Genomic DNA, 26,982 nt, shown 5'->3' with positions numbered 1-26,982 from the left:
CCTGGCAGGAGTATCCTGGCCATTGACAAGAACACTGGCCATATAATATTCTCTAGGGTTTTCTGGAATGGAGTTATAGACATCTAACTTCTGTTTTTTACCCAGACCCATGGACTCTAAGGATACAGTTGCCTGAAGACCCAAGGGTGCTTCAGCAAATAGTTCAAAGTGAGCACTAGCCATTTGGACTTCTTTCTCTGGGGAGAAGGCTAAGGAGGCAGTGCAGATCTCTGCAGGTTTACCCTTGCACCTGTGATCTCCTTTGATATGGTCAGTTGCTCCACAGACAGAGCATTTACCAAGTGCTCTCTGGAATGGGGGCTTCTGCTGACCTCCCTCTGGTTGAACACCAGAGGATTCACTAGCCCTATTTGGTTTCCCATATGGCTTACCCTGATTATGTTTTTGGACCTCTTCTGGATGGAAGGTATTAGAATTCTCTTTGTTGTCTTTCCTTGGTTGTTTCCCCTCATCCTTTTTCTGAGTAGCCCCAGACTCTGTGTGAGTAGCCCTGTTGACAACCCACAAGTCAGCAGCCTTAGCTAGCTTCTTTGGATCTATTTCCTTAGAATCAGCCAAATGCTGTCTGAGCTCAGGAGAGCAGACATCAAAAATAGACTCCAACATTACACGATTGCTCATTCCTTCATAAGTGTTTACTCTGTAACCCTTAATCCAACCATCTAGGTTGTTCAAACACTCACATACCCAGGTAGCCCAAGGGGTACCATCATGCTTTTTGAGGGCCCTAAACCTCTTAAGGTACTGCATAGGGGTCTTCCCAAATCTAGCAATTAAAGTTAGCTTAAGACACTCATAATCCATCCTATCCACCTCCCCCAACTCCATCACAACATCAGATGCAACAGTGGGTAGCCTAGAGAAGAGCTAGGGAAGCAATTGATTCCCTGTGAGACCTTGAATACCATGGTTATATTCAAACATTGCCAACCAATCTAAACTATCAAGCTTAACCTCATACATACCCACAATATCTTTAGGCATGCAGGTTCTCTTAGGACGGGAAGACCTAGAAGACTCTGGGAGAGAAGCATTTTCAAGAGACAATCTTTTAATTTCAAGTTCATGATTCAACTCCATTTCTCTTGAGTTTCAGTTCTTGATGTTTTTGTTCAGTTTGAGCATTCAAACGTTTGAATTCCAGTTCAAGCCTCATTTTCTCTAAGCAATGAATTAAGGACTGAGTGTAGGAACTGTGGGGGTCCCAGTGGACAAGGGTTGAGGTTGCTGAGCATGCAAGGGAGCAGAGAGACCTACATCAGGCGACACATCTACTTCTTCCAACACATCATTAACAGACATAGCATCATCCTCAATACCTTCCACATTTGCTAAACAGTCAGGCATTTCAGACCCACTCCCTAGACTTTGGTTCTTTAACAAAGTTTCAACTAATTCAATCTTTTTGCCTTTGGCACAGAGTTTCCTTTCTTTAGACATGTTTCTTAAATAATCAGCAGTATAACTCAGGAGGGTCTCCTGACTGTGGCTTTCCATATCAGACATGATTAATATTGTTTTTCAGTGATGTTAGCCTTGTGGTTAGTTGATCCAAGGTAATAGCAGCACTCTAAGAGTAATTACTATACTTTTAACCTCACCGCTGTAAACCAGTGTTAGGCAGAACTATATGCAGTACCCTTTGGGAACATTACACACAATTAAGACTACAAGTGACAGTACAATTACACCTTTGGTACAAGCCTGTACTATACAGTTATAGTGGTAGCAGTAGCAGAGCAGCCAGACTTATCTCAAGAGTAAGTGAGCAGCACAAATAGTTACACAAAGGGCAGCAATTACTATGATTCAGGCAAACACTGACTCAAGGTTTCTAAGTAAAAGAATATATATCTATTTACTCAACAGTTGTATAACATTTCATTATTCTAAGCAAGTCAAAAATCACAATAATAAGTACACCACACCACTTCCCTTAAATCCCAGGCAAGTTAAGCTCACAAAATGAAGTGGGAGCAAAACAGCACTCCAGCAATTTAAAAGGGAGGGAAAGACAAAGTTATTAGAATTTAGGCAAAACCAACTAGTACTCAGGGAAATTGTACAAGAGAGACTACGATGAAAAGATCAGATAGAAAAGGCTTAGGGCCAAAGTCAATGGGTCAAAAGTCTTTTGCTCAAGATCACACAGTTCAAGGTAATTTACGGTAAAGTTTGTGGCACAGATTCCGGATGAGGTTGATTGGTAGAAAAGTTAGTTCAAAGAGAAGAGAAGGACAAGCCCTCGGATTGGAGAAAGATTTCAAACACTTTCACCGTGGCTGACCGAAAGGGACAACCGGATTTGCACAGTACCTTAAAACGGAGAGGGATCTGTAGCTGAGGCAGACGTTCCTGGTGGATCCTGCAGGCTCACGGCTCCTGAAACGACTGTCGGACTGACATGAAGTAGGAAGACTGGAGGGTCCTGCGCCACCCAGGGAAGAAACCAGCAGCAGAGCAAAACAATGAATAAAAGGTGCGCTCCTTAAAACCCAAGCAAGGTCCGACCTTCCTGGCTATCTGGTCCACTGTAGCTCTGTACAGCGAATTCGACCAGAGGAGGGGTCCTGGCTTGTAGTATTGGCGAACTTGTTGGTCCCACCACCTCAAGGGAAGAAGTTTCCTGGAGGATCTTCTCTGTCGTCAGATTCAGAGATTCGGACCTGAAGCAGGGCTTCACCGGGCGGTTCAGTCGTGGTAGGGGTCCTCTTCTTCCAGTTTCTCGTTGGTTCTTTCATTCCAGTGGTGACTCTGTCTTTCAGTCCCAGAGACCTGCTTTTTATGCAGTTTTCCCCCATTCATACAGCCTGGCTGTCAATCACACAACAGGGTGGCTGGCCTGGCAAGGCCAGTTCCCCTAGCCAATCAGACAAGAGTGCGACTTGGGTTACCAAGGGAACCCATGGCAGGGGTCCGAAGATCCTTCCCTTACATCCTGCCTACCTAGACTATCAGGCGCCTTAAGGAGGGCTTCTGTGCAGAAGCCCGCAAAAAGACAGCGAACAGAGGAGTCATCCCCGGTTTTGCGCGCAGAGAAAAACACGAGAAAGACTTTAACAAAAAGAAAGGGCGAATAAACCCAGCCGGAACCAAAATAAAATGTATTTGGTCAAGCAGGTTTATGTTCAAGGCTAATATAATAGTCTGGAACAATACCACGTTGATATATTATAATCGCGGTAGAAAGGTTAGGGTAGTTACCACTGCCACCAGCCAAGTCTTAATGTTAAGGGAGCGAAACAAGGCTCCAAGAGGTACAGACAAAAAGGGATAAGAGTTAACCCTTTCCAATACTCCATGTACGATGGGGTGCACTGGGTCTGTGGTTTAAAATGACTATATAAAGTTAATGGCAACTTTACCTGTTTCTGGGCGACAGTAGTCAGCCCCAGAAAATTGAGTCAGAGGGAAGTCTCAAAGACAACCCTGTGTCACTGCACTGAAGGTGCTGTGTAACACACACAACAAGTGGTGCTCATGGAATAGGTGAGGCTCCAGTGCACAAGATCACACAAAAAGTGAAAACACACAGAGCAAAACACACGTAAGAGTGGGAAAAAGGCTCACACTCTGACCAGGTGAATAAAATGAACCCTAGAAATCCAGCAAAGCTGCTGAGGGACTCAGTAGGTAAGGGAAATTAACCATTTATGAGAATTCTCCCTAACAATCAGTCCCACAAACAACCCAGAGGATTCCAGACTTACGGTGCTCAATGTACTGCTCACCTTAGACCAATGCCAGATCGAAGCCTTGGCCCTGTTAGACTGCAGTGCAGTGGAAAACTTTGTGGACACAATCTGGGCAGATAAGGTGGGTCTGCGCAGAATCAACTGCAAGGAAGACCAAAAAGTCAAAGGAGTTGACGGTAGTCCTCTTAGTTCTGGACCAATAACAGAAACCACCAAGACCTAAAAGTAACCATCCAACATCACACAGAAGATATCAGATTCTATATAATACGTGCAGCACATTTTCTGATGATACTAGGAATCACATGGTTATGGAAGCACAGCCCGCGGATCTACTGGTCCACTAACCAATTGGGGTTTGATTCTCTATTTTGTCAAAAAAACTTTCTCAATGGGATATCCTATCAAGAGGTGCACACACTTCTGTCCATCACCAATGCGACTATTGGGGTGCATACTATCCCGTTTAATCTCTCAAACTTCAATACAGTGTTTGCGGACAAACACTGTTGCAGCTACCACCCCACCGACCAGAAGACTACTTAATCGGCCTGATAGCCAATGCCTTGGTGCCCTTCGAAAGGATGTTTTCATTGTCTCAGGTCGAAAAGAAAGCCCTCCGGTCCGATCTTGACGAAAATTTGCACAACAGACTTATTCAACCTTATAAGTCCCCAGCAGGTGCTCCCCTTTTCTTCATTCCTAAAAGGAATTCAGTCGATCTCTGGCATTGTATCGATTTTCGAGGGTTAAGCAAGGTTACCATCAGGGAATTCTATCCGATGCCTCTCATCACAGACATCCTATAGGCGGTGCAGGGAGCCAAAATATTCTCCAAATTAGATCTTCTCGGTGCCTACCATCTGTTGAGGATCCGCTCTGGCGATGAGTGGAAAATGGCATTTAGGACATCTTTTGGGTTGTATGAATACCATGTGATGCCGTTTGGATTAGTGAACCCCCCAGCCATTTTTCAACGGTTTATGTACCGCATTTTTTCAGACCTTATGCTCATCTCAGTTATAATCTATCTGGATTACATCCTGATATTCTCTCAGAATCTACAAGAGCATAAACACCACCTCACCGAGGTCCTGAATTGGCTGAAGACTCACCATTTCCTCATTAAGAAAGAAAAGTGAATTTTCGGGGTAAACACAGTACCTTACCTTGAGTTCATACTGTCGCATGATGGAGTACAGATGGAAAACAAAAAGACTGAGGCAATCCTCAACTGGTCCGCTCCCACCTCAGTAAAAGAAGTGCAGTGGTTTCTGGGATTAGCCAATTTGTATAGGCGTTTTATCCCCAACTTCTCCGAGGTGGTTTGCCCATAACACACTTGCTGAAGAAATCCTCTATGCCCTTCCACTGGAGCCCTCAATCTGACGAAAGCTTCAAACACTTGAAGGAGCTGTTCTGCAGCGCTCCTATTCTATGTCATCCCGACCAAAGGAAACCCTTCATTCTTGAGACCGACGTCTATGCCGCCGCAAAAGGAATAGTCCTGTTACAAAAACAAGACCAGGAGGAACATCCCATCGCCTATCTTTCACGCACTCTCACCGACAGCCAATAGAATTACTCTGTGATAGAAAGAGAATTCTTAACTATGAAACTAGCCTGTGAGGAGTGGAGGCATTTGTTACATGGGGGTCTGCATCCGTTCACCATACGGACTGATCATAAGAATCTCCAGTTGCTACAAACTATGGACTGTGTCAATTCGCGCCAGGAATGATGGGCTCACTTTTTTGCCCAATACAACTTCCGGATTACATATATCGCGGGGCAGTCAAAACACATTAGCAGATGCCCTATCTCGTAAGACAGTCCTCCAATCACCACACTCACCACAACCAGAAAGGTTCTTCCCACAGAACAGAATCATCGCTCATGTCTCATCATCTGTGCAACAGGTAAAGGAGGCCTTGATCACGGAGGGCCCTCCTGATGCCAGAAAAACACTTGTCGATCGGGAGGGTCTCTTGTTTCATAAACACCGGCTTTACGTGCCCACAGTCTCCCTCCGACAGCAAGTACTGTACTGGCATGGTGTCACGACCACAAGATGGCTGGACACAGAGGTCAAGCTGGTACCCTGAGCAAGTCCAGGGTACTGTTTTATTGGCCTGAACTAAAGGCAGACGCCAAAAGACATGTGCAGTCTTCCAAAGTGTGCACATGGAGTAAACATGTCACATCTAGACCCTTTGGTCTACTCAAACAAGGACCCGTGCCTACTCATCCTTGGAGTCACATATCAACAGACTTTATTATCAACCTGCCGAAGTCACAATCATGCACCTGCATCATAGTGACAGTGGATACTTTGTCCAAGTTAGGACACTTTTCTCCCCTACACGGACTCCCAACCGCCGCGGGCATAGCGAGGTGTTCATTAAATATGTGTTCCGCCTCCATGGCATGCCGGACAAGATAACCTCTGACAGGGGTAGCCAATACATCTCCAGATTTTGGAAGTCACTGTCTACCAACCTGGGAATCGAACAAGCTCTATCGTCGGGGTTACACTCCCAAACCAATGGGCAGACAGAACAGCACTGTAGAGCAGTATCTCTGAATCTACATCAATCAGGAAGAAGACAACTGGGTGGCTCTGTTACCCACAGCAGAGTTAGCGTATAATAACTCCCGCAATACTGCCGCCGGTCTTACCCAGTTCTACTGTACCTATGGTCATCATACCCACACAGTGCTTCCACTGACCTCTGTACAGTCCAATCTACCGCTGATCAAAGACACCCTATCTCTATTGTCAGAAGCCCACAAGACCGCCAAGCTGTGCCTAGCAGACAGTCAGAAGGCATACAAGATCCAAGCCGACCTACACTGCCGGAAAGGTGCCTGAATGGAAGGTGGGCACTAGGGTATGGCTCTCAACCAAGTACTTGCCGCGCTGGGGGCGTCCTTCCAAATTATCTGCTCATTACATCGGCCCTTACTGCATTCTGGCAAAGATCAATCCCGTGGCATTCCAGCTGAAAATGCTCCCTAGCCTTCAGCGCCTCCACCCAGTATTCCATTCCTCCCTTTTCAAGGAGGCAGCCAAGATCCTAGTCATCAACCTTACCCATTGCATACTGCGACACTTTCAGAAGCAGAATTTGAGGTATCACAGATCTGTGATTCCTGATACAAGCGAGGTCGCCTGGAGTATCTGGTCCATTGGAAGGAGTACTCTAGAGCAGAGGATTCGTGGAAACCTACCTGCCATATTACAGCTCCAGACCTCCTCAGGAAATTCCATTGGGCGCACCCGGGGAAGCCAGGTGGCACCCGATATGGGAGGGGGCATACAGTCATGCGCCTCTCTATGTGGTGCCTGTGGCACCTTCAGGTGCAGGTTAGTAGAGAGCAGTGGGAGCAGTGTGTGCAGCATGAGCAGCAGAAGCAGCAGCAGGAGGAAGTAGAGGCTGGGACCGGCGCATTGCCATTAGAAGAGCGCTGTGCTGAGGAAATGTCAAAGGACGACAACCCAGGCAAGTGCAGAGTATGCGCAGTGGGAAGCAGTGTGGAGGATGGCTGTCCCAAAAAGAGAGGGGCTCTCTGTGTCCTGCATCTTGCTCCAGTGAGAAGTTCTCACTGAAGCGCGTGTGGAGAAACGGGTACTCCATTGACAGTTAGCGTGAGTAGAGGAAAGCAATGCAAAGCTGTCAAACATCGCTGAGGGCACAAAGTGTGAAGAAACAGAAGCAGCAAGTCTGCAGGAGCTGCCAGAACATACCTGTGAGTTGGCATGCTAGAGGTAACCCTGGGTGCTTTTGTGTTGAAAGTCAAGAGCTTGAATCAAGAAGCAGTTGTTGATTTCTCTTTCCCGATTGAAGATTGAAAGTGTGGAAAGATTGACACAAACCTCAACACAGAGTACAAATAGTAGTGGTAGGAGTTTTTATCATGACGGGAAAGTATATCAGGAAAGGGAAAAATAGAGTTTAGTCCTGGCAGGCGAGAGTATCAAGGAGAAGCAGATTTAAAGTACTGCAAAGTGGTAGACAGTTGTGGTTGAAAAGGAATTGAAAATTTGCTAATGTGTTTTGATGAAATGTTATATGAACCATCCTGGCAAAAAGACATTGGTCATGAAGAAGAAATGTGATGTGATAACATGTAATTTGCTTTCAGAATGAAGAATATTTACATTGATATTTAGTTTGGCATATGAAGAGGGAAACCTTTTTGGTTTACCAAGCAAAGATTGTGGAAGCTGTGATAATCGTCTTCAAGATAACAAATTCTTTATTGGAACTGAATTAGTAAACGTAGCCAAGACAAAAGACATTTTGAAACTGTGCATTTTACTTGGCTAGTGAACGGAATTTTTCTGAAATTGAACTTTGGTTTAAAGTAATCCAGGGTAAGTGGATCCAACCCGGGTCACAAGGATTCTTGTTTATTGTGTTTCTGAATGTCTGTGTTATTGTATGAAGCTCACGTTGCCAGATATTTCCTGTATATTTTGTTGTGTATTAGTGTGAGGACAGATACTTTTGGACAATAGGTCATTTTCCTTTAGCCTTAGTTTGTCAGGTAGGGAAATCCTTGTTTAGCTAGGGAAAGATTGGTATTCATCTCACCTTTTATGATTTAATAAATTGGCTTCTTGTGAAAAAACGATATCTACTTTTCTGTCTCGCATTTCTGACCCCGCACACTAAGACAGCCTCATGAGTGGGGAATCAGGTTGGAAGTGTGTTCAAAGTCTGTATTTATTTGTTTTCTGTACAGTGATCCCTTTTAAAGAAAGAATAATGCTTCTTCAATCCTCACACAAGCCTCAGTTTGGTCTGCTGATCAATGTCCATGAGATAACCATCGCAAATCAACTTTCACTAGGATGTTCTAGAGTTAATTGTCTTTAATAAAATTCCAATTTTACAATAACATTCCTGTTTTACAAATTACTGTTTCATGTGTATATGTTTTTCTTCATAGATGACAGTGTTCATTCTTTTTCCCCATTATTCAGCTTTCAACCCTGAATGGAATCAGACGTTGGCTTTTACCATCCAATGCCCAGAGCTGGCACTAGTGCGCTTCTGTGTAGAAAATCAGAAAGCTATGTCAGTCTCTGAGATTATTGGTCAAAATACCTTATCTATGACGAGCATGAGCAGAGGTAATAATTGCTTTATTTGCACAATATATTAAATTGCAAAAGTATTTCTTTCTTGTAATGTGAATGACTACTCTTATTTCCTATTTGTTTTGTAACTGTGGATTCAGCAGTGTGGTATCCAACTCTGTAGACAGTTCTGAGGTTTAATAACAGTAGTTTTACAGATTGAGATAATACTTTGAACTAAAGTCAATAATAAGTGACCAGGAGCACTCATGCTATATTCAGAAAAAAATATGTGGTCTCTGGAAAGACTGAAGAGAATGCATTCAAGATAATCAAATACGCTTACCAGTAAATTAGTGAAAGGAAAGAAAGAGAATAATGGAAAGTCAGCAACACAGGTTTCTGATCCTTACCTATCTTTTAAGAAGCCATTACATCTTAACTGCATAGCAATAATATACAAGAATGCCAGGGGTTTCAAGGATACTAGGTTTGTCCAGCGATGCAGGCTGTGTGGTGTTAGAATCCTTTGCTCTATAACTGGAGACTATACAATACCTTAGTCTGTCAACAAATGCAAGGTCACCAACAAATCATTCACAAAGTTTATAAGACTGGAGAACGTATCAACCCCACCAAACACATAGAACATATCCTTCTGATCACACAATGCAACATATCCTCTTGGGACCCTAGGTCTCTTCTAAGAAGATGACATGTTTTTATCAAAATCAAAGCTTTCAGGAAATGCACTTGCACCACTGCAGCAATATCTTCCTCATGTAAGGCATATTGCGTGACTCACCGAGTAGTGCGAGGGGTGAGAACTGTGAAGTGGAGCACTTTGTAAAAAGTTTTCAACTTTTACCTTTTATATCAAATAAAACAAGTTGAATAAACGCCTCACTATCCCTACCCTAACGAGGGAACACTTTCAACAAGGGAACCCTCACACTTATACAAAAATCAAAGCAAACAGGAATGATATGGCAACTTAATTCAACAGTCAAAGCAAACCGGAATGATATAGTAACTTAATTCAACAAATATATAACATATGACCTGCTTCACAAGGTGGTCAATGTCACTTGTCGTGATCGGGCAAACTTCCCTTCCCCAGATCCAAACAAGGGTTCCTCCACAGTTAAAAGGAAAACCAAGGAAATCAGATGTAACACAAAGTTCCAAGATAGTTCGCAAAATATGGTACTGAAAGTCACAAAGTTCTGTCTCTTCAATTAAGTACCTTCAACAAGTCATAACCTCTCACTCCTCCTGGAATTAGAACTACTTCACAAATTTGGCAAAAACAAATAGTTTTATCAGGATGATTCACAAAGATTTCTAACTGCAGAACGAATTTGAACTTTTCTTCAACCAGTTTCCACAATTCTCCTTCATATATCTTAATTAAAGATGTTGTTTTCTATCAGTACCACTCGACAGGATTTGAACCTTCTACTACCTGATTTTTCCCTTCACTAGGTTTCTTCGGGGCAATCGCCTCTTGCCCCACTGGTATACTTGCCTGCCTGTCTACTTTTTCAATATCACAACAAAAAAGTGCTTCACTGGTAACTTTCAGATTATAATAACAATAGTTCAATCATCTTCTTTGGTACCACAATGTTACCAGCTTTCAGGGAATATAATATTCACATTGATCCATACTAGGCCCTTTTCACAAATTATGCTCATCTCCCTCTGGATAACTTCTTCTGGAAGGGCAGTCTGTTTGCCACCTTTCGTTCCCTTCTTCATAAATACTGAAAAAGTAGTTAGGATAAAGTCCTCTCCTACTTCTGTTTTGACTGTAGTAATATGAGATTATATTAACCACAATCATAGATGTCCCAGAACCTAAGCCGCAACCTTGACAACCCTGTGACATTTTAATATACCGTTCTTGTGTTTGGCAACTTCTATTAGACTGATATTGTCTGTTCTTTAATGTCTCTTGGCTTGGGTAGTGGTGGTATGCCTGGGATTCTAATAAGGACTCCCCACCGAGATTGTTGGTGCCTGTTCACAAGCATGTATTCAGTTCTAGGGTTCTTTTGATTTAACATCAGCCACTTTTGTGAATTTTAAATTGTTTGGTATTCGTAATGCTTATTAGCTTGCTTTTGAAGTTTTCACCAATTTGGTATTCATAAAGCTTATTAGCTTGCTTTTGTATGTTTTCATCAGTTCGGTATTCGTAACGCTTCATGGCTTGCCTTTCACTCGCCCCTGAGTGATCCTTCCTGCGTGGAACACGCGGCCTGCACTGGAGCACCTCAGAGAGTAACTTGTTCCTTTCAGACTCACCGTGTAAGTCGCTTTCAGGTGCTCTGCTTTGCATTCGCAGGACTGATGGACCAGTGGCTTCTCCTGACCAGGCACACTCTTTCTCTCTGGTCTCCGCTGCTACCGCCATACTGGTTTGGAGCAGCTCTGACTCCTGAGAGTCTCTGGTGCAACCCTGCCACCTGATACCTCTCGCCTCACATCTGCTTCCCACTCCGCAGCCTCTGCACACAGTTGGTTTTCAGGGTAAGCAGTTCTTCTCTGAGCTTCCTGACCTCTCTGCAGTTCAGAGTTTTAGAGGCACAGACCCTCTCAGGACTCCATCTGGCCCCGGCATCTTCTTGCTCCTCTACTGCTTCCACCCACTGCATACACGGCCCCCGCTGTCTTCTACAATACTGCTTCCTCTGCTTTTCCTTTCCCTGCACCTGAGGGGGCCTTTTAAGCCTCTTAAGTCTCCCTCATGCGTAGGTCATTTTTACTAATAGCCTGACCACTCCTGCGTCTTTGTTCCTCTGCATCCCTCTTCCTCTTCCCAGTACTGAGGGAATTATGGGACTTGAAATCCCTACACGTTTGTTTTATTAACCTCTTCTAGCTTGCAATAAGCCATCAAGATTCTGAAGTCTCCAAGGAAGTTAAAGAGGGGAATGTCCCCTTCCTCTTGACCTATTTCCTCCCCCATGTGATCCTCCTGCAAAACATCACCCCCAGGGTCGGGATCAGAAAGTGTCTACCTTCGCCTGACCACATGAGGAAGGTCCCAGGCCAAGGTTTTTAGGGGAATCGCTACTGATTCATCACAGTAGCAACCACAATCCGACCTTACTGAATTAACCCACCCTCTATCATCCAATTATTCACCTATGTTTTCTGGGCAAGTCACCAGAATTGCTGTTACAACACAGCTCCAGAAGAGAATTACCCAACACAAAATCTTAAAATATCACCAGTCATGTTTTAAACCTCATTTTAGAACTAAAACAGTCACCATCCAGGTTTTTTATCATGTCCTTGATGGTAAGGTCAGAGGAGACAAATAACCCTTAATATTGCTTGACCCACCTCGGCACTGTATTTGACCCAGTCAACCACAAAGCACTGCTCAACAACCTTGTATCTTGCATTACCTTTGTGTACTCTCTCCAGCATTGATTTGTTTCATAGTTCAGGTTAGGTCGTAGAGAAGGGCTTCGACACATTTAAATGCCACCCAATCACCTTTATAGTCCCACAGGGGTCCAGCTCCTACCCATTCATTGTCTTACGTCTATGTAGATCTGCTAAAAGAACTCCTAGTCAAACTCATTGTCAAGATCCACAAACACACAGATGGCACAATTTCATCTTAGCATCAGGTGAACTGAGGGCCAGCATGAAATGAGACACTGCCTCTCTGTAAATCAGGTATTTGTATTTTATTTTATTTATAAAGCGCTTTGATCAAAGCGTTACATCCAAGATAATGACGGTACAATTTCATGAAACATACAAAGACAATGACAATAAGACTGAAGGCAAATAAGATAGAGTATGGGAACATTAGAATGTCTAGTAGGAGGAGAGATTAAGGGTCGGTGTGGAGGAAGAAGGATTTAAGGTGAGAATACAAAAGGGTGGGGGAGGATCTGATGTCGAGGGGAAGTGATTTCCAGAGTAACTGCCTACCTGAAATTGAACCTAACCACCCAATATTCATCCTGCAAGGCAACACCTCTGATTTGAGTCAAGATGGATTAACACCTTAATTTATACTAAATCCCCCTGGTTCATCCTCATCAGTGACCTCACATTCTAGGCGTGCATCATTAAACAGCCAAGAAGTCTGGAATCCGCTCTCCATGTTTCACACATTCAAAGCCTTAATTTCCTTTGTTAAATTCAGAACTATTGCCAAACCTGGGATCTCTTCCTCCTTGAGGGCAGTAACGCACTCCTGACTGGTCTACTAGGCCCAGCAGTTGAACCTTGCATAGCCACCCAGCATGCAACAACCTGGATCCTAACAGGGCTGAAGTTATTCAACCACATCATACCCATCATCACATAGCTCCTCATACAGTGACTTCAAGACTGCATCATGTTCACCCTGGATCACTTGTACCAATAATTTGCTGTATGTGGCAGCAACATTAATCTCGAGAGGACACTGTAGCACTAATATCCAAGCATCTCCAAACCAGAAATTAAGAACTGCAAGAAGGGGAACACAAGCGTATCTGCTAATCCCCCAATCATTGGATAATTGTACCTATGTATATTGGACTGTATTGACTTGCTTCTGCACTTCAGAAAAGAGATAAAGACTCTGCTCTTCAAATAACACTTGGTAAATCACTAATATCACAGATGGCTCAAGAAATACTCAAATGCTCAGAGAAGTTTCAAGGGTTTTTATTGGATTTCTCAGGGCTCCAGGACGTCCCTCTCTCTCTCATCTGAAAAGCACCAATCCTGTCTAAACTCACTTAGGGACTTTCTGCTTTGTCCCTACACTATCTCGTGCTTAGTATCAGCGCTGCGATTCTTACGGGTTTGGGCACTGTCAACAAATGCAAAAAATTAAGAAATAATAATCTAAAAGGGCTATGGTATTGTGCCTTCCAGATATTCTGCCTCATTTGGTCTCCTTTCTATCACACCACAAGATTCCTCTCCTGCTAACCTCTTGATTTTCTCCTCTTACTACTCTTCTTCAACTCCACCCGCCTTCACTCTTTCTACTCCCTATGCATGCTTCATCTGTCCCTCTGATGTCTTTCGCTCCTTCCAAGTCGTGCCCCTACTCTTTAATGTTATGCCTTTCTCCATGATACTACTACCCCCTGCTTTACACTACTGCTCCCTCTTACACTTTACTACTCCTTCCTCCACGTTACTAATCCTTCTCCAGTACACCTTCTACTGAAACACCCTACTTTCACTCCACAATCACTTCACATTCACTCCCTACTCTTCATCTCCTAAACACACTTGCCAATGCTTCACAAATACTCACAACGCAGTACTGCTTGCACTCACTAACCAATGCCCCACCTGCTTCACAAATTGCCCCCCTTATCCACTCCCAAGTTCTTCCTCCTGCTAGCCTTATGGCATCTTAGTCTGCCACCTGCACCTCCAACTCCTCTAATGTCCCTCGAAGAATCCACAACTTTCTGTTTCATGTTGCTTGTTATAACCTCCTCCCTATCTCCTTATTGGTCACCTGGCACTGGCCAATCTGATCCTGTCTTCCCTGTCCCTGAAGGATCAATGTTACAGAATTATTCAAAATGCGGGTCAAGCCTTAACCCTGCAGGAATGGCAGCCAGCATTGCACAATTTTCATTTCCATGTTCAGTCCATTGGAGCGGCTGCCACTCTGTTTCAAGTGCCTGGTGGTTTAGCGGGCCCGGACTCTACTCCTACACTGGAATCCTGAGATTTACGTGCATTGGCAAGTTTGGGTACTGCCACTTAGCTGCTCCAGTTCCTTTCTGTGGTCCTCCCCATCCCACAGCGCTGATTGCATAGGGTTCATGTATGATGGCTGATGTAGAAACTGTGTCTCTCTCTCCAGTGTTTTTTTTGCTCCGCCAGAGCATACAGGAGTCGCCATGTGGGGCGCTGCTGGTTTTCTGTCTCATGGGTGTTCTCCTTACTATTTGTTGGCTTTCTAAAATGAGAAGGGAAAAACTCTGCCAGTATTTTGGGTGATAGGCATGGGATGATGCAACTTTGTATTGCACATGTACAAGTTAGCACAAGGGGGGGACAGGAATTGGAGCCTTCCCAACTGCCACCACCCCCTCTATGGTAGGGCAGCCAGTGGGTATCTCGCCACAGGATGACAGGGGTTCCCATCCTCTCTTGACAAGATCAGGCTACTGATCTTGTCACACAATCTATTGATTTGGTCATTTCTAATTCTGTCACCATAACTACAACTTCATTGTTCCATTATTTTACCCTTGATGCTACAATACTCTGCTGCTTCTTAGTTACTTTTATACAATACAACCTACCCAAGATAAAAGTGTGGCTAAATTATTAATTGCAGACTATAAAATAAAAAGTATAAAGCATGCAATGCTAATCATGTCTACTTACCAGCAAAGATGCATTGATAGAACTTGAGTCTAGTCATCTTACTGTGATGGATAGTTGCGAATCACTATGCATCTTACGTTCACTTTGGTATTTGTTTGTCAATACTTTAGCAGCCAGCTTATGTGAAAGTAGAATAGTCCATTTGAGCCAAGTCACACACTTCACAACATCACCTAGTAGCCATTGCTGGGAGTTCACCTCCAGTTCTGACCCACATCAGCAAGGGATTGTGGATATGCAAATTAGCCCAAATGCAAACCTTTTTCTCCAGGAAATTGTCTTCGTCTTAGAAGGCAGTGCTATTTTATACATAGCTTAATCAACCCAAGACAGCCATTTTGCAACACTATCAAGATAGGTACATACCTGGTGTAAGGGTCAGGTTAGGATATGGTGACAGGACAGATAAGTCTACTTTGGACATCTGACACAGACATCCTTTAGTTTCGTTGAGGCAGGGAAACCTGTCTTAGAGATAGGGCAAGATAGGATTTCCTCCAACCCTCTTTTTACTTTAATAAAAGTCTTTACCAACCACCAGAATGCCTTTCTGTCTGAATGTTTCTCCTGGTTCCTGACAGTATGCAAATTAACCCAAATATAAGCCTTTCTCTCCTGGAAATTGTCTTTGTCTTAGAAGGCAGTACTATTTCATACATAGCCTAATAAACCCAAGACATACATTTTGCAACGCTATCAAGATAGGTACATACCTGGTTTCACCCTTATTCGGGATAATCAGCACAGTATAGTCTTGACAGCGTTGTGATTGTAGCATTGGGGCATATATACAAAACATCAATAAAGATTTGGTGGTTTGAAAGTGGCTTGAAGAAAACCTTTCCACCCGACATGTGAAAGTAAGATAGTTCATTAGAGCCAAGTCACACATTCCACAATGCCACCTATTAGCCATCGCTGGAAGTTCCCCTCCAGTTCTGCGCCACATCAGCAAGGTGTTGTGGGTATTGTGATTAATCTAGTGATGTCATCACTGCCTTTCTGCGGAAACTCTCCTCCCTCATGCAAGAGCAAAGGCAGCTGCTACATGATCGTGACCCTGGGGGATGCTATCTGTGGAAGGACCATATGGGGAGAGACAACCCTCATGGGAGGGAGGTGGACTCACTAGCTGGAGCAAGGGAGGGGAACAGGGGAGAACACAACAACAATCTTACTAGGCCCAGTGACATTGAGACGTGCAAGTGCATGGGAAAGGGGAAACGTTTATGGAAGGGGGGAGTGGAAAGTGCAGAGCAGAGGAGAACAGATAAGTACTGTTTTCATGCCAGCAGACTGGGTAAGTCTGAATAAGTGCAGAAGAAGAAAATGGGGGGTGGGGGACTGTATGGGTACAGATACAGTCCCCAGTCAAGGGGTGGCCAGGAGGCAGTGCAGGAGGGTTGCAGAGTGAGCAGGTACCTGGGCCCAGGGGAGAGAGCGTGGCCAGGTGCACAGTGCCAAGAGAGAGCAGATCAGCAGGGGAGAGGGGGAGCAAAGACAGAAGCAAAGAGGAAGATTTTGAGGTGCTGCTGGAACCGGAGATTGTTCTCCTCAAGTTTTAGAATGACAGGGAGGCTGTTCCAGAGGGAGGCCCCAGCCGAAGGCAGAGATCTAGCCCAGCTTGTTTCTTTGAAAAATGACTGACCCTGAGGGAGGTAGAGGTAGAGGAGTGCAGAGCTCGAGAGGGGAGGTATTTGCTGAGGCATAGCTGAAGGTATTTTGGACTCAGGCCGCAGAAAGCCTTGTGGACAATGCAGAGGGTTTTAAATTTAATCCTTGCATCCAAAGGGAGCCAATGGAGAGATTTCAGAGCTGGAGAGATACGATCCCAGGGCTTGAGGCCAAGGACAAGTCTCGCAGTACTGTTCTGGATTAGTTGCAGATGGCAGAGAGGAGAGGCAGGTAGATTTAGAAAGAGGCTGTTACAATAGTCCAACCTAGAGAGCACCAGAGCTTGGAGACAGTGAGCTTCTGGGGTAAAGAGAGGAAAGGCACAGTACCTCTGAGGAGGTGCAGTAGGAAGTTTAACTTTTTAGAGACATCAGAGATGTGCGCAGAGAAGGAAAGTGTGGAGTTAAAGATGACCCCGAGGTTCTTAGCCTCGCAGGTGGCGGTAGGAGGAGGGCTAAGGGAGGCCAGCCAGAGAGTGAGGGGAAAGGATGGTGAAGGTGTTCCGATGAGGAGGATCTCTGTCTTGCCGGCATTCAGACAAAGATCATTGCCGGCACACCAATCTTGAATGGCAGTTAGGCAATCAGAGATGAGAGAGGTAGAGGAGGTGGCCAAGGGTAGCCTGAAAATGAGTTGAGTGTCATCAGCGTAGCACTGGGAATTTTTGCAGAAAATGGCAATGCTATGGGCGAGAGTTGCCAGGTATTGGTTGAAAAGCCAGGGCGAGAAGTTGGACCCCTGGGGAACACCACAGGTAGAGAGGAAGATATGTGCTCACAGGAGAGCTCTCAGAATAAAGGAGGGGTGCCTGTACAAACTACCCTTCCACCTTGACATCAAAGTCTTTTTTGCAAGGAACCGTTACCACAGCCCCAGAGAATGCCTGCGTGTTGAGAGTTTTTCCTCATAGCGTAAATTTCCTTCACTAATGCACGACTTCTCCGCCCCTGAGTCTACCATAAAGATGAATTGTTTATATCCTATCTCTGCCCCCACCAGTAGTTCCTCCTCTGGATGTAAGGTAATTGAACTGGACACGCAAGTGCTCTCTGTGGGTTGTCCTACTAGGGGTATGTGTCTGTTCCGGGGAACGAAAAAAGGAATCCCCCCCACCACTGTTGCTCCCTGATATGGGGCCACAGCTCCATTTGGTGCAGTTGCAAAAGGGTGTCTGCTCTCTGCAGCTTGTTGTTTGGAGCAGGGTTGGTGTGGCTGCATGGCTTGCTGCTGGTGTGATGGGTTGTAAGGGCTGGGGACTTAGGGTGGTAATTGGGTATGCCAGATGAATCTCACACAGGATTAAGGACATTCCCTGGACAGGTACTTGGGGGCTACCTGGGTGGGGGTACCCATAGGGTTGTTAATTATAGTTATAATTCCGTCCCTGTCTACTGTGACATTCTCTTGTAACATGTCCCCATCTCCCACATGACTAGCACTGTCCTCATCTGCCAACCCCTGGTCCATGTCCACCAAATCCCCCTCCTCTTTGCCCTCGGGAGCCAACTCATCCTTGTTGTTGCCCCCCTTACCACTGGGCCCCCAAAAAGTGCTGGTTTCCTCCCCACTGCCCTTGTCCATTGTCAGCCCACAATGCTGCCATCCTCGCTTGTGTTGCGACGGAGGCACACTCTTTCTCTCCCGACTGCTCTGAAGATGGCACTCTTGATATCGCTGCTACCTTAACTAGTTTATTTTGAACTAGTTTTGCTTCCTCTCCCTGCCACCTTTGAACAGTTTCTTTCTCGCGCTCTTTGATCCGCCTACAATGGTGCACTATGATGCTTTGAATCTCGGGCCATCCCTTTGCTTCGACCCCAGCTATCTTATTGAGAGCCTTCTGCGCTTCCTAGGGTAGCTCTTGTTTCACAATGAAATAAAACAAGAACTTTGATTGATCCCAGGCGCTGCCCATTTCTGCTCTGGAGATCCCTTGGACCCTGAGAATGTATTGCACAGCTTCTTCCTCATCCCGCATTGTCCATTGCATTACTGATTTTAAGTCTGGGGTGTCTGGGAATGTGCGTCAAAATGCATCCCATACTCACGCCCTAATCTTGTTAAGCGACACCCCATCATGGGCATCATACCTTAAGGCCTCATCACGAGTTGGGCGGTAAACTTGCGGTATTACCACCCGTGCTAATAGCGTTACTGCCAACCGGTCTGGGGCTATTAGTGCCGGATCAAGGGTTTGGTGGTAACTGTAATTCCCCATTCCCCATTGGGTCCGATGGGGAATTTACAGTGCAATTAGCGCGTGCTAATAGCCCAACACTAATTGCGCCAGAAAATGGGAATTTTTCTGGCACATTTACCTCCAGCTTGCAGCTGGGAGTAAATGCTGCCAGACTTGTGATTGGGCAGACCCTTAAATCCGGCGGTAATAGCATTCCTGCCGCATTTAAGGGTTACTGCCCAACTCATGATGAGGCTGTTAATGTTACTACCGGGTACCCAGCTTTAATCCACACTGTGCCTGCCTGGCTCCCACTGTTGCTACTAGCAGGCTCTTAATGTCTCCTATGGCTATGGGTACCCCTGCAGTGTTTTTCTTGAATGCATAGATCCATTTCCCACCCCCGCTGTGAGTTGTGGCGGGGCTTTAAGGAGATTATTTGTGTCCATTTGTGCCCAGGGGACATTGCGGGTCGCCATGCGCCTTTGTGTATTAGAGGCATTTGTAATTTTGCCTTTCTTTTCCTGCCACTTCTCTTCTTCTGTGCCAATGCTATCCTCCCAAACCTTTCCCATAATCTTCAATCCCATAGGCTTTCTACTCTTGGTGTAGTCAGGGGCACTTGCTTGGCTCCTCTGTCTGTATCCTCTTCTGTGTCATCAAAGTCACTCCAATATTCCTTGTCCCCTCTCCGGGATCCCACATTCTCATAGCCCAGACTGTCTGTTCTTCCATCCCGTTCTACATGAACAGTTCTTATGGGTGCACTGTTTATTCTAAACTGGAAGTCACCTCACTTCCGCTCATCTCCAGGTAGCTGTGGGGGTTCCCCTGCGGGCAACATTGGAACCTCTGCTACATCTTTTGCTTCACAGGCTGCTCTCAGCCTTGCAAATTCTGTGCGTGTCGATGCTAATGCTACCTCTAGATCTCTTGCACTTACCCCCGTGTGGTTCGACACCTCCGAAGGTGCGACATACAGTGGGGCGGCCATTATAGTCCCTCGGGACACATGTCGGGTTGATGTACCTTTCCGCAGGCCGTGTAGCTAACAGGTAAATCCCATTGTTCTTCTCTCCGTTTCCTCCAGCTTCCTCTATACTTGTCTTTTTGGCCTTTTCAGATGTCAACCCCCACCCCTTTTTCAGCAAATACCTCTGTCTCTTCAAACATTCTCCGGAGGTCCAATATTTCCCATCTACTTTGTAACTGTTTCCCCTTATACTTTGGGGTCAAGTAGGTGGACATATAGTACAGGGCACATCAGTCAAAGGATCCCTGCTTGGGCCAGGAGCAGGGCATTCTCTCCCCTTTATTCTCCGTCACCCATTGGCTGTGATACTTCATAATTTTCTCACAGTATAAAGGTAGAGCTTTACATACATGGTCTAGGGGTGTGTCCGTTCCCATGGTCGTGTTTGGGAAGTGTCTTGTGTTGTGGTTATGCTAGTACTGCTGTGCCACAGTTAAACCAGAAATACGTCCAATATCATTCAAAACATGTACCCTTAACCGTGTCTCTAATACCAGTCAACACTGTCAAAAAGTTCATAACAAAAAACATCAATTCACTTTCCCCCTCCCATGTTCCCCACTAGAGCTTCTTCCTCATTCTCTAAATGCTTCCCTGATGCGCTCACACGCACCCTTCCTGGGCCTCCTCCGTACACATGGAAATACACCAATAAAACAAACTAAAATAACAGGCTAAAATAACAACCACTTCTATTCCCGAGCTCTCTTATTATACAGAGCTCCTATGTTTTTCCTTATATTTTCTTCCTGTACTGGTCGAAACAGTGCATAAGTGGCGCCACCCTCTCATTCAGGGAGGCTCCCGTACTCCTTTTTCTGTATCCTTAATATTCTCCTCAAAAAAATAAATCAAAAGAAATGGGCAATAACAAATCTCCACAATCTATAAACCATACTTCACTTTCACTTTCATTCACTGCGTGTCCACCCTTTTCACACTGCTCTACACACCCAACCCTACTTTGTTATCCCTTGCAGGCTATACTCACGTCTTCACATTCTTCCGAAAGCCTCCGTTCCCGGGGAATCCACAACAGGCCTAGGCTTCTCCCTGGGGCTGTACCCCGCTTCAACAAGCAGGTAGGAATTCTGTAAAATGACACATGCAAGGGACACTCCATGTACTCGTTTTGGGCCGGGACACCGTAGGTGGGCACAGCCCTTCCGGAGAGGCCACATGGATACCTCCGCAAGTACGGGGACGATGGAATCACATCGTAAGGGTCCCCAAAATGAAGGCAAGCCCCTTTGTATGCACACTCCAGAATAAAGACAACCAGCTAGGGAAATAGGCCAGGAGATAGCGTTGCAAGGATAACAAGGATAACAAGGTTTAAGGGTACAAAATACAAATATCAGCAAAGGACTCTGCTGCTCAAGAGGCTCTGGCTCGTCCTGCTACACACAGGGGCTTAAAAACCTGACAATCGTCATTATATACAGTACTAATGTGTGCCACTGATTGGAGGCACCCTACACATGAGCATGCTCCATAGGGGATGCCAGGCTGCAATTGGTTAGTTCTTTCCCGTCGGTCTGGATCCATGTGGGTCAGCTGGGCTCATTCCCGCTATGAAGGTCGGGGCACACACTACTACAATGTTTCATCCTAAACTAAACATGCTAAGCCTGGTTATTATATCATTGTGATAGGCACCTGGGTGGCACGGGAAATGGTGCGAGGGAGAAGGGGGGATAGAATACAGTAACACTGACCCACACATTCAGGGTGTCATTGATGCCACAGTTCCCCCACTCAAGGTCTCCACCCGGGGTTTTGATCTTTAATTTATCCCTCTTTGTACCTCGTGTTACAAGAGATATGTTTTCATGCTTGGAAAAATACAGCTGTACATGCTTAGATCTTCTGTGGACATTTCATTTGTGTTGTGCACATATTGTGGGACTGCAAAGGTGGGGCTGTCAGGTCAGTGTTGTGGGACTGGCTCTGGAGTTGCTGGGTAGGGGTTAGAGGCCTACTGTCAGTTTAGTGGAAATGAATGGATACGGTGAGGTGCCAGGTGTTGTCTCACGCTCTTGCAGGCCTCATTCCTTTGGAAGATACTAAATATTTGCAACACTGGAGGGACGAGGGAGAAGCGGCCTTCCGTGGGAAAGGGGCTCTGACGATTTGCTGAGATTGGGCCTAGTGAGCAGAGAATGTTAACAGCGCTATCCTGCAAACATAATCTTTTTAGGCCTAATACAAAATGGAGTCATGTGCTATGTGTTTTCTAGTGCTAGGCGTCTACTGTTGGTGCTAGAGTGCCCTTATATTTAGTTTACAAACCAGTGTACTGTACATTTTGCTCAGTTTTTGTGTTTGTTTTTCAAATCATTGGGTCTGTGCGAAAAAAAATCCTTGTCGGATTTAAAAAAAATCCTTTTTTTGTTATGGTACAAGCTATACGTTTGTTTCCTTTGAGTGTTCACTTGTTGGTTCTGGTTAATGTTGTATCTGTTGGCTTGTTGCAGATTTTTGAAGCAGTTAGATACCTGTTGGCGTATTCTAACTGTATATTTTTTGTTACAATTTAGTGCTATTCATTTATCTGTGTGGTTGTTAAACAATATTGGGCCAGTTAGATACCTGTTGGCATATTCTAACTGTTTATAGTCTTTTAATTGCATTTTTGTTAATGTTGAAGTACAGATTAGTTATTAAATTTTGGCTTTAAAAAGATTAAATAAGCATTTGTAAGATTTGCTGGTAATCTCTGCTTTAGAGTAATGCTACTATCATTACATTCAAACATCCACATTTCTTTTTAATGTATGCAGTGTAGTGACCTGCATTGGTTGTGGCTGCTGCGTGGTAGATAATACCTATAGTTGTGAAGGTTTTTTTACCAAGTGATACCTGACCGTGTGTGAATCCAGTCAGCTTGCAGTTGTTTTTGGTACCATCTGCATTGTAACGTAGAAGCATTAGTATTACATAGTTACTATGTGTTCGTATTAGTAAGGTAGAGTGATTATCTGAATTATAGATAGTACATAATCTGCCATGGTTTGCATTTTGTACAAGTTGCTGAAATGGAATGGGTTCACAATTAGGTATGGATACATACACAAAGTGCTCATTAAGGATGTGTTCCTGTGTCACATTGTTGAAGAGAGTGCATTTATGTTTCCACATGTATGAAATCTGGAAGATTTCATTTATAGGTATGTTTTTGTTTTCCAGTACTTGTAGTAAGTACATTAGAAATTCTTGTGGATATTCTTGTGAGTTTATAATGAACCTCACCATTCCAGCACAGTAGTCCAATTCTTGTTTTATTTCATGAACACTATATGTGTTGTCAGGATTGTTTGTTGCGTTTCTATGAAGGACTAACATTTGCAAACACAATTGGTCTGTACTGTGTAAGTAAAAGTGGTTAACAATTGGTGACAATTGAAATAGAATATTCATTGCTACATTTGCGTAGCAATTTACACCAGTTACATTTAAAAAATTGGAATGGACCATATAGTTCTGTGTCTGAGTCATTTTTTCGGAGTTTGTGTTGTTTGTTTGAAGAAGTACCTGAGTTACTTTCACTAATAGGTTCTTCTTTGGATGTGGTAATTGATGAAGTATTAGCTTCTTTTACTTTCTTTGAAGGATTTGCAGTCGGATCTTGTTGCACTTCTATTTGAATTAGTTTTGTTTTACAACGTCTTCCTTTTTGTGGAACAGGATATGATTTCGGATGGGGAGTGTACAGTGAATGTAGTTTATTGTATTCTACAATCCAAGGAATATCAGCGTTTACTTTACTTGCATGGAAGTTGATTAGAAATAGACCGTCAAGTGTACGTAAGTGTGATAGTGCTTCCTAGCTCATGCCTTCTTTAAAGACTGTGTTCCCAATATCTATCAATGCTTTGTCTAGGGTAAGACCTTGGGATTTATGAATGGTGACTGCATATGCAAGAGTTTGAGAAAATTGTGATCTACGTATATACATGTCTTTGAAGAGAAGGAATTGAGCTGTTGAGCGCCCTATCCTTTTTACTTCTGAAAGTTTGTCAAAGAGCATATTGACAAACTGAATGTTGTTGTCACGTGGGTATGTTTGAAAGCCAACAACTGTACCCAGTGCTCCATTAACTAGTCCTTGCTCCACGTCAAGGTTACCTTTAAGCATTACTCTACAATTTAAGGATAGTTTTAATATTTTTTCCAATCCAGCTGTGTTGGAGATTGAATTTTCTAAGGTATTTAGTCTTGTTGTGGCTTGCTGACACATGGGTAGTGTCATACCATGTACGTCCAGTTTGTCTGTGGAGCAAATTTCAATTATTGGTTGCATTTCTTTTTTTAACATTGTTTCATTGAATTTGGAACAACTTGCAAGAGTTGGCATTAAGGCCATACAATTGACATTTTTGTGCTCTAATTGTTCCATAACATCAGTAGTAGCACATCGCCATAAAGTGCATGGATGTGCCGGGTTTTGAATATTGCTTGTGCTTCTTGAGATAGTACACCAACTCTAATACTTTTCAAAATGTTGGCATACGCGAGGTCTGCAGATTGACGCATGTTTTCTGTTAATTCTCTGTATTGGAAATGTTGCCAAAGGTTGACATTTCCTATGCTGCCAACAGTATTACGGCAGAGTTTGTGTCCTAAGGTTTTAAAAATAGGTTAATCTTTCACTGGTGTCAATTGCAGAAGATCTCCGAAAAACAATAATGTGTTTTCCTCCGAAGAGTTCTTCGTAGTTTGATTTAACTACTTCTTGCAATCTGAGGTGAATCAAAGCCAACATTAGGTTGGAGGCCATGCTCATTTCATCCATTAGTAGCATTTTCATTTGTTTTAATACTCTGCGTAGTTCCATTGCAGCTTCTGTAGAAAGTTTGTAATAATCTAATTTGTTTTGGTGTTCTACTAGAAGGAGTAGTAATCGGTGTGAAGTGATACCACCAATATTGTAGGCAGCTAAACCGGTGGGGGCAGTTACAACAGCTGACAGTTTAGTGTTTGTCAATTGTTGAAGAAACTTGCTGATGATTTTGATTAAGAATGTTTTCCCTGAACCAGCTTCGATTTTGATTAAGAATGTTTTCCCTGAACCAGCTTCACCACTGATTTACAGCAGTAAAGGTTTGTAATTTTGGCCGGTACACTCTTTATTTTCGTGTTGTACACCATGTGCAATTTCTTTTGTTACTTCTTCAAAAATGGTGCGCTGGTCTTTGTTAAGTTTTGATTGTAGTACAGTTAAGTTTTCTGTATCTTCTTCATAGTGATACATGGTGTTTTCTACTTCTGTCATAGCTAATTCTGCCTCATTTGCTATTAGTGGCTGCCCCAGTGGTTCTTGGCTTCCTGTTAAAGAAGGTTGACTACTGTCGGAAGTGTCCTTATCTAGTTGGGCCTGGAGTTCTTATTCGTGTTGCTGTTCATTGTGCAACATTGTTTTGTACTGCGTAAAGTTGACATCGGTGATAGTGCTTTCATTTGATTTGAAAGCGTCTTCATAGCAGTCATAGTTATCTTGTATCTCTTCTTCTTTTCTCCATGGTTTAATAAGTTGTAGCAGGGACATGTAATATAGTTCTTTCTGTTGAGGTGTTTTTAATGACAATTTGACATGATTAATTAAGCTTTGTTTGGTAAGTTTCACTAAGCTGCCTACACAATCTGTCACTCTATATTTACCTTTGTTTTCATCGAGTTTTATATTATTTTTGTATGCAAAGTTTTGGGCTATGTGATATAGACACATGGTTTCCAAAGTGGTACTCCTGTTCGGGTAGTATGTGTCTGGTAAATTGTTTTTCAAAATGTCTTGGCTGTTGGGATAATTTTTGGCTATTGTTTCTATGTCCTCATATGATTTGAGAACTCTTTTTCTAGAGTTAGCAGGACCAAGACTTAGCCATACTATATTTTTAGATTTTCCATACAAAGCGGTGCCGGTTAAACGATCTGCAGCTTCGTAGGCCCCACATTCTCTATGAGAGAGCATTTTTATGCCTAGGCTGTACAATTTCTGAGGTAGTGTTTTGTCTGATGATAGTTCATTCCAGAGATCTTGAAGCTCTGTTTTTTCTGCTTTTGTTAAGTAGGCTCTAACATCTCATGCAACTGCAGTGGAATTGTCTGCAATGTACTGCACATCTATGTTTGCATTCCATAAGAGGGCAATGACTGCATTGTAATCATTGATATATTTTGATTCTTCTGTTCTTTTTATGTAATACGTGTTCTTAGGTTATTTACCTTTAACACTATGTCTAATTGAAGACATGAAGTTGTTCACTTCACCTGTTTCTGTAACTGGTCTAGGGACACCAAAGCGGCATTTGGTGTAGTATTTCCCTTTGTTTTTGTATTTGTGACGACAGTATTTGCCACATTTGTGTCTTTGAAATTGTACAATTTGTCCATGAAGCTCACTATGTCTCGTGTGTTAAGGGATTTCACAAGTGACATATTTTTGGATGAACTGCAAAACAGTGGCATCACTATCCTGACCAAATTTAGGTGCAGCTTTAATCCATAAAGGCATGTGGATATGTGGTGCTCTTCTGGCTTAGTATTCTTTTCTCCAAAAGAAGTGTTGCACTTCTCAGAGGGGAGGAACAGTTTTATTACAAATAAAGTGTAGCATAGCAATGAAACAATGGTGGAAATATCTTGAAACATTAACAGGATCTAGAGAGCAAAGTTCCCCAGGTGTTAGTATATCTATGTTGTTTTTACTTTTGTTTGAGATGCGTAGGAAATCATGTAAATCCTCCCATGCATATTCTGCACAACTTAATGTAACAAACCAAGTCGGTGGTCCAAGGTTTCTGATCAACAACGTACATCTCCGTGATGTCAGAACCAGTATTCTTTCGTAGCACGCATGTTTGCAAACAGATGTGTTATGCTTGATTGTAAAACCTCATCTTTTTCTTGCACT

The 26,982-nt window shown here is 43.7% G+C and overlaps 1 protein-coding gene across 2 annotated transcripts in view; it reads left to right on the top strand.

Annotated features, from left to right (window-relative positions):
* PLCZ1 (phospholipase C zeta 1) overlaps positions 1–26,982 on the top strand; it is a 1,796,998-nt gene that overhangs the window by 1,608,834 nt on the left and 161,182 nt on the right. For both annotated transcript variants that reach the window (XM_069628396.1, XM_069628395.1), the window contains one exon: positions 8,707–8,856. In XM_069628396.1, coding sequence (XP_069484497.1) covers positions 8,707–8,856 — 150 coding nt within the window. The remainder of the gene's footprint in view (positions 1–8,706; positions 8,857–26,982) is intronic.

The sequence above is a fragment of the Ambystoma mexicanum genome, chromosome 12 (assembly GCF_040938575.1).
Source record: "Ambystoma mexicanum isolate Mex_15411 chromosome 12, UKY_AmexF1_1, whole genome shotgun sequence".
NCBI classification, from domain to species: domain Eukaryota; kingdom Metazoa; phylum Chordata; class Amphibia; order Caudata; family Ambystomatidae; genus Ambystoma; species Ambystoma mexicanum.
This window is presented reverse-complemented; position numbering and strand designations above follow the sequence as displayed.